The sequence below is a fragment of the Haliotis rufescens genome, unplaced genomic scaffold (genome assembly GCF_023055435.1).
Source record: "Haliotis rufescens isolate VD_foot unplaced genomic scaffold, xgHalRufe1.0.p SCAF_94, whole genome shotgun sequence".
In the NCBI taxonomy this organism is placed as follows: domain Eukaryota; kingdom Metazoa; phylum Mollusca; class Gastropoda; order Lepetellida; family Haliotidae; genus Haliotis; species Haliotis rufescens.
The window spans coordinates 19109-32500 of NW_025964388.1; the positions used below are offsets into that span (position 1 = coordinate 19109).

The window sequence follows — 13392 nt, forward strand, 5'->3', positions numbered from 1 at the left end:
AGCAAATTATCCGGCAATATCACACGAGCTTCATACATCGTGCGCATGTGGGGAATCGAACCCAGTCTCGGTGTAAGAGTGTGAGTGAGTGAGTGAGTTGGGTTTAACGCCGCTTTTAACAGTATTCCAGTTATATCACGGCGTGTCAGCTTCATGTGCGAAAAACCGAAAGTGATGCAGGACCCAGACGTTTACCACTTCAGTGAAACCCACGAGCACGGGTATGGTGCTGACAAACCTATAAACATAATCGGGGCGAACCGGGATTCGAACCCACACTCATAGATTTCTGGCATGCCCAAGGGACGCAACTCTGCACAGCGAATCGCGGCGCCATACATGACTGCGCCACCCGTGCCCCCTCTCGGTGTAAGAAGGAAACATTCTAACCTCTACTCTACCCCATCACCCTAACCTAGGATTAATAAGCTGACATTCCAGCACGAGGTCCAGTATCAATCATGTCAAGACTATAACATTTTGAGATTATATAAAAACTGTTTGTTATATTAACGACAGATTTGTTGGATCAATGACAAAGAAAACAATAAATGTTGAATTAATAATATACATCACTTGTACGCACGACTGCCGGGGTTCCGTGAAGATCCTGGTTAAAATTCAACAACCCAAATTTGTCAGTCTCGCTGACGAGGGTGAGAGATGTTATCGTACCCCAATTGCGTGGATCGATGCGCATGATGTCAGTCACTGGATTGTCTGGTCCCGACTCGATTATTTACAGGCCGTCATAATATAGCTGGAATATTGCGGCGTTAAACACTTAACAACTGCCGGGTTTCTTAAACTAAAACCCCGTTAGTCCGGAAACCTGCCTTCAGAACAATTAATGTTCGAAAGGCTTATATAATGAGTGGTTTTGGTTTGGTTTGGTTTGTTGTTTAACGCCGCACTCAGCAATATTCCAGCTATATGACGGCGGTCTGTATATAATCGAGGCTGGACCAGACAATCCAGTGATTGATATCATCAGCATCCATCCACGCAATTGGGATCGATGACATGCATCAACCAAGTCAGCGAGCCTGACAACCCGATCCCGTCAGTCGCCTTTTATTTTACGACAAGCATAGTCACCTTTTACGGCAAGCATGGGTTGCTGAAGACCTATTCTAACCCGGAATCTTCACGGGTCTATATAATGAGTGAATCGGTTGGGTTTGACGCCGCCATGACGGGGGAGGAAGGCCCCTACAGGTGCTTGTCTATACTTGTCTCATGGTGAAACCAACGTGTACGGGCATGGTTTTAACAAACCTAGAAAATTTATCAGGGCGAATTGGGACTCGAACCCACGATCGTACGTTCCTGGCATGTCAGATGGACGCAACTACCAAAAGGTCTACAGAACTACCAGTGGTTCTTATACGTCATGCCGGGGGCACGGGTGGCCCAGTCGTCTAAGGCGCCGCGATTCGCTGTGCAGAGTGGCGTCCCTTGGGCACGCCAGGAATCTATGATTATAGGTTCGAATCCCGGTTCGCCCTGATTATGTTTCTAGGTTTGTCAGCACCATACCCGTGCTCGTGGGTTTCACCGAAGTGGTAAACGTCTGAGACCTGCATCACTTCGGGCTTTCCTCCCACATGAAGCTGACACGCCGTGATATGACTGGAATACTGTTAAAAGCGGCGTTAAACCCAACTCACTCACTCACTATACGTCATGCCATGATTACCTCGTGGGGATTCCGGTTGTTATAAGAAAAATTTAGTGGATCGGGCGGTCGGACTCGGTATCATGGTTGATTGTATGTCGTCGTACCCCGACGGGGTGGAACATTGCTCATAATATCAATCACTAGTACTGTATTGGCTAATTCAAACTTGATTATTTTCAAGCGGTATTTTTTTTTAAATATTGGTGAGTACGGCGTTTATGAACAAATAAACGTATCACAATTACGTGGACATTTCACCTTGAACTATACCTGGATTTTACCCCAATATTTTGTTGTAATAGTTATGTTCTTACAAAAACACTTGCCCTCGTTTTGGAGCACAAACACAGTTGCTTCTACAGTGAGTTAAAAGTAACATTGTTTCAGTCATATAGCGGGATATTGACAAAAACACACTGTCAATACGTCAACATTGTAATTTAAAGCAATATGTCAAACAAGTTTGAGCATAGCAGGATATTGATAAATAAAGTTATAGGCTTTCTGCGAGAGGAATACGTTTGTCCACTCACAGTGGGCCAGAGAGTACATCAAATGGTACTCTCCGAGGGTTGGGCCGCCAACGAATGTATTTAACAGCCATATTTTTCATTTACCACAATTTAAAAACAAACGGCGATGGATATGTGATGCATTTGTGTCTTGCCATATTGTTAGCTCCATATCACGTACATCCAACGTCAATGCGTATTTACATTACGCGATACTGTAAGGAGCTTGGACTGCTATATCTGTTGCCATGACATCACGCACATCTAACGTTAATGCGTATTTTAAATTACGCGGGCGGTCGGGTAGCCTAGTGGTTAACGCGTTCACTCGTCACGCCGAAGACCCGGGTGCGATTCCCGACATTGGTACAAAGCCCATTTCTGGTGTCCCCCGCTGTGATATTGCTGGAATAAAATCAAGCTCACTCACTCATTTACACTACGCGATGCTGTTTCTCTGTAAGGAGCTTGAACTGCTATATCTGTTGCCATGACATCACGTACATCTAACGTCAATGGGTATTTACACTAGGTGATGCTGTTTATCTGTAAGGAGCTTGAACTGCTATATCTGTTGCCATGACAGGCGAGGTATGACCAATAATACTTTACTGGTATTTTACTTGTCAGGAGAGAAAGGTACTTCAGTGCTTCTACAGTACCAACGCATTACAGAGAAACATATATAAACTACACGGGCGAACGTTAAAAGAAGATCCGGCTTCGAACCGCGGTTTGTTACATTTCCCAAAATGTAAATTCTATTCAGGTTACACATATCATACATATACATCATTTCCGTATCAGTTTCTTAAAATAATTATGCTAATAATTATTTTTCAAGTAAGAGCATCAGCAGTAATGTATCCAAGAAAAAATAAGCAATCAACCCACACTCCGTCGCAGTGGTGACTCAGCATAACACCACTGCCACAGGCTAATTTGCATATCACGTGACAGGACTTTTCTCTTGTTTGTAAACAAACGCGCTTTTTCAGAAATCAGTATAGAACGGACTAATGCAAGTATTTGGGGGCGCTTTACATATTGTTTTGCATAACTATATAGATATGCTACTACAACTGCGACAGTGAGTCGCATGACAATATATATTTATGCATCAAAGTGACCGTGTCGCTAGCTCTCCGTTGGGCTTCGATGACAGCACGTGGAGCCGTACAACCAATGTAAACATAGGATAACTACGCAAAAACAAGTAGATTTTTACGTATTTGCATACTTTCTCAATGAAAGTTAACCATTCTTTGACATTTGTTTATGAAAATGTGTAGACTTGTCAAACATGAAACGGATGAAAAGCATGTGCAATATCTTGAATGGACTGTGAAAGATGTGACGAATCGTCACATGGCGCTGGCCTGTGGCAGAGGTACTATGCTAGCTGGCTGCCGGCCGCATGGAACTATGGGTAGGAGAGTGCAATCAACCACGTCTCCAAACGTAACGTCACGTGACGGTTATGTGTTAGGGAGGCTTACGGGTCAAATATAGGCCCTGTTCGCGATTCACCTCAGATCTATTTTCAGCGAAAAAGGCCGATCGTGTTCAGAGTGGAAATACTCAAGTCATAACCTGGAGAGATTTGCATGGAAGAATATTAAAAAAAACAAATAATCAATGTGTAGTGCGTACAAATTAGTCAACGTCTTTACGACAAACTAGGTCATCCCCAAAACCGGATCTCGTTCTGGTTCGTCGACTTAGAGGTATTTCCGATGAAACAATTTGCAACCTCTGACGGGCAGACAGACCCGGGCCCACTTGCACAAAACGATCTTAGCGCTAAGACTAGTGTAAGCCTATGGTAAAGTATGGGAGTTAAGATCATCTTAGCGCTAAGATCGCTTTGTGCAAGTGGGCCCTGTTCTATTTAAAATGACGTTCTATGCCCGGGTGAAACATTGCAAGGTTTATTTAAGAGTTAGTATTATTTGAAAATGCAATCATGCCTTGCAGATTCGATGAATTTTCATAATTTAGAATTTGCGTTGGTATTAGTATGTCCAAATTATCTTGATTTGATCAATGATCTTGATTTGCGCACGCCAGAAACCTATTATTGTGGGTTTCAATCCCATGTTCTCCCGGATGATGATTTTCTAGGTTAGTCAGCACCATACCGCGTAAAGTGGTAAACACCTAAGACCCTCATCCGTTCGGGCACTCCTCCCTCATTCACCTGACACGCCCTGATATATCTGAAGTACTGTTCAAAGCGGCGATAAACCCACTCATTCACTAAAATCCAAATCAAGAAAGCGCGACTTTCCTAATAATAGAAACGGTAACCTCCCAAAACCCCTACATCCCATTTCCCCTACAGCTTAAGACAACAAAGTTCACGGTCCATGGCACTGCTAATCCCTAGTCTGTTACCTATTTCATACAATGGAACAACCCAAGAAACTCGAATAGATTGAGATAAATATTTAATTACGATTACGATATTATTCAAAATTCATAATACATTATAATAAAATGTTCATTTTTCTAAATTCATAATACATTATAATAAAATGTTCATTTTTCAAAATTCATAATACATTATAACAAAATGTTCATTTTTCATCTCAACTCTCAAATCGTCTCATCTCAGTTTCTCAGTGTAATAATTGTTTCTTCCTATTGTTATTTTTGTAATTTCTAAAAATTGTCTTCTCATCATACAGGCATCTTTCATCACACTTACATTAATTCTTTTTTTTTTAAACTTTCCTTTAAGTCCCCTAATCCCCTAAAGCTCAACCCCTTTCATTTCTACTACCTCTACTCCAGACCTTAATCTCTCCTTTAGGTGAGTTCATAATGCCAGACAGGTAAATGCCGCGTGTTGTTTTAACTAATTGTAGGGGAACTGGGTTGTAGGGGAAATGGGATGTAGGGGTTTTGGGAGATAACCAATAGAAACGTATACAAACGAGGAAAGATATTTGGCCCAATAAAACATGGACATAGGTATCGTCTTTACACTGGCGGACCTGACCCGTGACGACCCGGGATAGAATAGGTCTTCAGCAACCCATGCTTGTCCACGTGACGATCCGGGGTAGAATAGGTCTTCAGCAACCCATGCTTGTCCACGTGACGATCCGGGGTAGAATAGGTCTTCAGCAACCCATGCTTGTCCACGTGACGATCCGGGATAGAATAGGTCTTCAGCAACCCATGCTTGTCTCCCCGTGAAGATCCGGCGTAGAATAGGTCTTCAGCAACCCATGCTTGCCGTAAAAGGCGACTGTGCTTGTCGTAAGAGGCGACTATCGGGATTGGTTGGTCAGGCTTGCTGACTTTGTTGAAGCGTGTCATCAATCCCAATTGCGTGGATCGATGCTCATGATACCAATCACTGTATTGTCTGGTCCAGACTCGATTATATAGCTGGAATATTGCTGAGTGCGGCGTTAAACAACAAACAAACAAACAAACACTGGCGGACTTCTTTATTCTGACACCTTACATGTTAAAGGACCCCTTTTTCAAATCCTCTATCAACCTCTGCTTTACGTAATGAGGGGCGGTCGGGTAGCCTAGTGGTTAAAGCGTTCGCTCGTCACGCCGAAGACCCGGGTGCGATTCCCGACATGGGTACAATGTGTGAAGCCCATTTCTGGTGTCCCCCGCCGTGATATTGCTGGAATATTGCTAAAAGTGGCGTAAAACCACACTCACTCACTTTACGTAATGCACCAAGATATACAGTTTGCTTGATTGACAAGTGACTGGCTATACGTACAGGAAACCCGCCAGGAAAGTGATTAAACCTTATCGCCGGTGGTGTCTTACACGGTATAGAGTGACCGCGCCAGTTCCCCGAAAAATACCAAGTTTCACGCTGTTGGGGATAATATGACACATGCACTTGCGCCGTGACATGCCTTGATGGGTTACAAAGGACTCGTCTATAAGGCGGACGCTTCTACTTGAATTGGGACGCTGACTTTCTCCTTCTACTGGTACGTTTAATTAGATGTTGTTAGTTCTTCAGTTATAGTTTTATTTAAACCCTGAAATGCTTGACATTTGTTGGAAATAATTCCAGAGAAAGTACTCACGTGACTATTCGCCACAACGGTCAGTTCAGCGACCATGTTTAGCCTGAATAAGCTACCGCGCTCGTTTACTGTGGAAATTCCGTGTTTATCAACTACAGTGTGTAAGGGAGATAATCGCAGAATAGTCAAAAACATTGTGTAAGATGTAAAACACGGAGCGAATTGAAACCGCCGTCGTTTATATTGTTATAAACATGCCTATTGGGGAAAATTATTGTATTGTAAAATTAATTTGTTTGCCATTTTAATAACCTTTTCTTATCCTGTCTGTAATTGTAAACCCTCCTTCATCCGCTTCATCGTTTGAGTGGCGTCAATAGCTGTAAATTCATCATGGCTTATGTAATGAGGGTGAACTGTGCGATCTGTCAATCAGTTAATGAGAGGATCAGTTTAAAGCCTAGTTAAAAAGAACACGTACAAGACGATGTATTAACCGTGTGGGGTAGCCTAGTGGTTAAAGAGTTGGCTCGTCACCCCGAAGACCCGGGTTCGATTCCTCACATGGGTACAATGTGTGAAGACCATTTTTGGTGTCCCCCGCCGTGATGTTGCTGGAATATAGCTAAAAGCGGCGTAAAACCATATTCACTTACTGTATGAACGGGATTAACATGATAGCGGTAATAATTTGCCCTTTCAGACAAACATCAAACTGTCTATGTGTATAATTCAAGCCTCTATGCCCAGATATACTTGTATTTGGAAATATTGCATGATAAATACTATACATAAACTACTGTATGTAAGTCAGGGCATAAATAGGTCAATAGAAGAGAGCTTATTATCCAAATGGTTTCAAACAACAGAGTACATGAAAATACACTTGTCACATTCCCCAGAAGGATTTTCTTTGATCAGGTGACCTTGACCCATATGACCTCATCGGAATGCTGAACTTCTATTCACACAAAGGACATTTCAATGTTTCATCATCCGAGAATACGCCAAGGCAAATTTGTCACAACCATCAATCCACTGTGCCGTTGGCGTGTGTAGCCCAGACGCATTGTTAACTTTCCCGTCATTAAATTCGTCAGAAGCTGAGTAGACCCGCCATAAAGCCTTGATCCTGTTTAATGGAATATCTTATTCTGTGGGAAATGCTTGAAAAATGCTGTTTGTCCGTTAAAACAGGATAGAATGTTTCACTGACTGTTGCTATTGAAATATCGAGTTTATCGATTTACCAACATGTTGTTTTTCAGTAACAAGGAGTCCTTTATACAATTGTACCAGTGAAACATTCGAACGAATAGCAATGTAGATTAGTCTGATGAGAGAAGTCTGAAACGGACTTTAGAAATAATAGTGAGTGAGTGAGTGAGTTGGGTTTAACGCCGCTTTTAACAGTATTCCAGTTATATCGCGGCGTGTCAGCTTAATGTGGGAAGAAAGCCCGAAGTGATGCAGGTCTCGGACGTTTACCACTTCGGTGAAACCCACGAGCACGGGTATGGTGCTGACAAACCTAGAAACATAATCGGGGCGAACCGGGATTCGAACCCACAATCATAGGTTTCTGGCGTGACCAGGGGACGCAACTCTGCACAGCGAATCGCGGCGCCTTAGACGACTGGGCCACCCGTGCCCCCTTAGAAATAATAATGTAGTCTCCATAAAACATCTAATCCAATAAAAACAACAAGTGAGTTGGATAATTTTCTAGAAAAATAATTTCTAGAAAATTAGAAAAGGACGCTGCATTTGTTACGTCAACACTACTCCCACGATGCATGCTGCACTACACGTGCATAGCCATAGCAATGGCACACCACATGAAGTCTGTGTTGAGATAATTATTATACAAGTTGAGAGAGTAGTTTAGATAGGATGTATTACCGAACTGGCCAAGCACTGGGGCTGGTATACCAACAACTCTACGGTATGTTAAATACAACACAAATAGTAGGGGCCATCTCAAAAAGAAAACCGGTAGGTAACATGATATTAAACAGCTTTGATACAGGGTGATCAGACGTAAAGTGTACAAGCTTTATGAGCAGAAAGTACCCCCGACTTGTAGTAGAATTCGGGAGGAAATTAAGACACATCTAATGTTTCGGACTACATGAATTATTGCTCTTCCTGGGATGGATTTCGATTCAATGCGTGTGACGATGGCCGAGCAGCTTTCCGGGGAAAATATTCCATCCTGTCTGTGCGGTCACATTATCTCCGCCCCAGTCATAACTACCGCAGTCAGGGCTTTCAGATCATTTACCTTGATGAAACCTGGGTGAATACGAATCATTCCACTGACTACACGTGGCTACCGTATCATCAGGTGAAGGTGATCGTGTCACTGTTCTACACGCCGGAACCGGGGCAGTCGGGTAGCCTAGTGGTTAAAGCGATCGCTCGTCACGCCGAAGACCCGGGTTCGATTCCCGACAAGGGTACAATGTGTGAAGCCCATTTCTGGTGTCCCCCGCCGTGATATTGCTGGAATATTGCTAAAAGCGGCGTAAAACCATACTCACTCACTCACTCACACGCCGGAACCAATGACTTGGGGCAAAGAACGTCAGTACCGCTAACCTAACGGTGTTGCTATCAGCCTCGTTGACCAGTTATCACACCTTTGGGTGATAACAGATTCCGATACGTCATCAGTTGAGTGAGATGAAGAACTCATCTGTAGATCAACACATACTCCTTAAGTAAAAAATCCCAACCATCCAATACTCACCCCATTTCATAGCTTTTAACTATTCCATCATCTCCCAAGCAAATATGATGCAATACATATCTTCATTGCCACCCCGTGAACGCATATCCCCCCCCCCCCCCCCCCCCCCCCCCCCAACTCAGGTAACATTTGCACCTGTGAGAATGCACGGGCCGATGGGAGGTCATCACCTAGGGACACGTGTACACGTGTACGGCAGATACCCAAGGCTTTAGACCGTCTCATACATACATGACAACATACGTATAATTATCATCATTTTACCTGTAAAGGTTAGTCGCCTCTTACGACAAGCATAATCGCCTTTTACGGCAAGCATGGTTTGCTGAAGACCTATTCTACCCTGGCTCTTCACGGGTCCCACAAAATGGCGACGACTGGTATCAGTGTCTCTCATAATTAATAATATGAATGGTTCTGTACTTTTGAGATATGTGTATACGTTACAAATTAAATGTATATCACAGAGGTGAGACATGCAGAACCACGTGTCTGTCTGTCTGTCTGTCAGTCTGTCCATGAATGCAATGATGTTGTGACTTCGGTAGCACTGAGGCATAGTTTTCACTTATTCAGTACAATTTTCCAGAGTGAGTGAGTATAGTTTTACGCCGTTTAAAGCAATATCATGGCGGGGAACACAAGCAATTGGCTTCACACATTGTACACAGGTGGGGAATCGAATCCGGGTCTTTGGCATGACGATCGAAAGATTTAACGACTTAGCTACCCCATGGCCTCATACAATATTCTAGAAAGGTTCCGATGAGCCACAAAGCCTTGTGCATCTACTCTATGAGTTACCTGTATCTTCACTATTAAAAAATGTTGGTTTTTCAGCGCAAAAAGCTAGGAAAATGAGGAAATGCGTGCTGTCTGTTACACTGACCCTGTGTGTTATTGGTGTCGTCATGTCGGTGCCGGTCGCGCGTCCGGGGTCAGGAAGGGGCAGATTGATGCCGGCTGCTTCTCGGACAGGTATTTATATAGATGAAATTACAGACAATCAGAACATCAGTGAGACTATGGTCCCGTGGAGATCTGGGGTAGAATAGGTCTTCAGCAACCCATGCTTGCCGTAAAAGGCGACTATGCTTGTCGTAAGAGGCAACTAACGGGATCGGGTGGTCAGGTTCGCTGACTTGGTTGATGCATGTCATCGTATCCCAACTGCGTGGAACGATGCTCATGATGTCAATCACTGGACTGTCTGGTCCAGACTGGATTATTTACAGACCGCCGTCACATAGCTGGAATATTGCTCAGCCCGGCGTTACACAACAAACAAACAAAACAAACAATGCACAATGCATCAATTTTAACTCGTATTTTAATACGCTTTTACAAGACTAAATGGACCACGGGAAACAGGTAATACCTTTTGTTTGCTGATCGACATACTGTAGATGAGGGGACACGGGTGGCCCAGTCGTCTAAGGCGCCGCGATTCGCTGTGCAGAGTTGCGTCCCTTGGGCACGCCAGAAACCTATGATTGTGGGTTCGAATCCCGGTTCGCCCCGATTATGTTTCTAGGTTTGTCAGCACCATGCCCGTGCTCGTGGATTTCACCGAAGTGGTTAACGTCTGAGACCCGCATCACTTCGGGCTTTCCTCCCACATTAAGCTGACACGCCGCAATATAACTGGAATACTGTTAAAAGCGGCGTTAAACCCAACTCACTCACTCACTCCTGTAGATGAAGTAACAGACGTTCAGGGCGGCGTGAGGCAGTTGGGTAGCCTCCCATCTCGATCGCTATTTCCTAAAGGGCCCCCATGGGCAAGTCCAGTGAATCAGCAGAACAATTGACACGACTGTGTGTTGGTGGCTGAACAATTGACACGACTGTGTGTTGGTGGCTGAACAATTGACACGACTGTGAGTTGGCGGCTGAACAATTGACACGACTGTGTGTTGGCGGCTGAACAATTGACACGACTGAGAGTTGGCGGCTGAACAATTGACACGACTGTGTGTTGGCGGCTGAACAATTGACACGACTGAGTGTTGGTGACTGAACAATTGACGCGTCTGTGAGTTTGTGGCTGAACAATTGACACGACTGTGTATTGATGGCAGAACAATTGACACGACTGTGTGTTGGTGGCTGAACAATTGACACGACAGAATGTTGGTGGCTGAACAATTGACACGACTGTGTGCTGGTGGCTGAACAATTGACACGACAGAATGTTGGTGGCTGAACAATTGACACGACTGTGTGCTGGTGGCTGAACAATTGACACGACTGAGTGTTGGTGGCTGAACAATTGACACGACTGAGTGTTGGTGGCAGAACAATTGACACGACTGTGTGTTGATGGCAGAATAATTGACACGACTGTGTGTTGATGGCAGAACAATTGACACGTCTGTGTGTTGATGGCAGAACAATTGACACGACTGTGTGTTGATGGCAGAACAATTGACACGACTGTGTGTTGGCGGCTGAACAATTGACACGACTGAGAGTTGGCGGCTGAACAATTGACACGACTGTGTGTTGGCGGCTGAACAATTGACACGACTGAGTGTTGGTGACTGAACAATTGACGCGTCTGTGAGTTTGTGGCTGAACAATTGACACGACTGTGTATTGATGGCAGAACAATTGACACGACTGTGTGTTGGTGGCTGAACAATTGACACGACAGAATGTTGGTGGCTGAACAATTGACACGACTGTGTGCTGGTGGCTGAACAATTGACACGACAGAATGTTGGTGGCTGAACAATTGACACGACTGTGTGCTGGTGGCTGAACAATTGACACGACTGAGTGTTGGTGGCTGAACAATTGACACGACTGAGTGTTGGTGGCAGAACAATTGACACGACTGTGTGTTGATGGCAGAATAATTGACACGACTGTGTGTTGATGGCAGAACAATTGACACGTCTGTGTGTTGATGGCAGAACAATTGACACGACTGTGTGTTGATGGCAGAACAATTGACACGTATGTGTGTTGATGGCAGAACAATTGACACGACGACCTGGTGTCGAATGCAAGTCAAAAAACATGGATGAGTGTTATGGCAAAACAAATTGCCTATGTCATAGTGGACGTTCTTATTTGTTTTATTATTTTTGTGTATTATTGCGGTATTTGTGTTTCACATTGTAACACGAAAACAAAGTAAATACTTATGTCAGTTATCATTTGACATCTATGACTTCAATTCGTTAATGCCGTTTTTGTTTTGTTTCAGAATTCTCAATTGAAGCAACACTCAGAGACATGGGTAAGGCAAATAATTACATTATTCATCGTACAGTTTAGACGTATTGGCAAAACTTTACTGGCAATTGATATCATGTAAAGTTATTTTATGAACACATTTCCATGCCCTGTTTTATGTTGGGCAAAGAGCCCATGTACATGAAAGCTTCATAGATCAAAAGCACCCACCCAGACATAATGCCCGTTGGATAAAAGCCCCACAGTTATTTCTGGATGGTGTGGATCACAACATTCGTTTGTATTGATTGATGTTGGCACAACATTCGTTTGTGTTAATGATTGAATGTTCATGAAAACTTGTTTGTCAGTGATTTTTGAGAAAGTGTGAGAAAGGTGAAAATGAAGGAGATGTAGAGATCCAAAGAGAGGGCGATATAGAGATAGAGACAGGTGTGAGAGGGCGATATAGAGATAGAGACAGGTGTGAGAGGGCGATATAGAGATAGAGACAGGTGTGAGAGGGCGATATAGAGATAGAGACAGGTGTGAGAGGGCGATATAGAGATAGAGACAGGTGTGAGAGGGCGATATAGAGATAGAGACAGGTGTGAGAGGGCGATATAGAGATAGAGACAGGTGTGAGAGGGCGATATAGAGATAGAAACAGGTGTGAGAGGGCAGAGAGTGAGATAGAGACAGGTGTGAGAGGGCGATATAGAGATAGAGACAGGTGTGAGAGGGCGATATAGAGATAGAGACAGGTGTGAGAGGGCGATATAGAGATAGAGACTGGTGTGAGAGGGCGATATAGAGATAGAGACAGGTGTGAGAGGGCGATACAGAGATAGAGACAGGTGTGAGAGGGCGATATAGAGATAGAGACAGGTGTGAGAGGGCGATATAGAGATAGAGACAGGTGTAAGAGGGCATAGAGTGAGATAGAGACAGGTGTGAGAGGGCGATATAGAGATAGAGACAGGTGTGAGAGGGCAGAGAGTGAGATAGAGACAGGTGTGAGAGGGCGATACAGAGATAGAGACAGGTGTGAGAGGGCAGAGAGTGAGATAGAGACAGGTGTGAGAGGGCGATATAGAGATAGAGACAGGTGTGAGAGGGCGATATAGAGATAGAGACAGGTGTGAGAGGGCGATATTGAGATAGAGACTGGTGTGAGAGGGCGATATAGAGATAGAGACAGGTGTGAGAGGGCGATATAGAGATAGAGACAGGTGTGAGAGGGCGATATAG

General features: G+C 44.0%; 1 protein-coding gene across 3 annotated transcripts in view; it reads left to right on the forward strand.

Moving 5' to 3' along the window:
* The first annotated feature begins 6009 nt into the window (after positions 1-6009).
* Positions 6010-13392, forward strand: part of LOC124137690 — a 14867-nt gene continuing 7484 nt past the window's right edge. For all 3 annotated transcript variants that reach the window (XM_048391662.1, XM_046504099.2, XM_046504098.2), the window contains exons 1-3: positions 6010-6167; positions 9799-9936; positions 12173-12205. In XM_048391662.1, the coding sequence (XP_048247619.1) occupies positions 9816-9936; positions 12173-12205 (154 nt within the window). In that variant the 5' untranslated portion in view covers positions 6010-6167; positions 9799-9815. The remainder of the gene's footprint in view (positions 6168-9798; positions 9937-12172; positions 12206-13392) is intronic.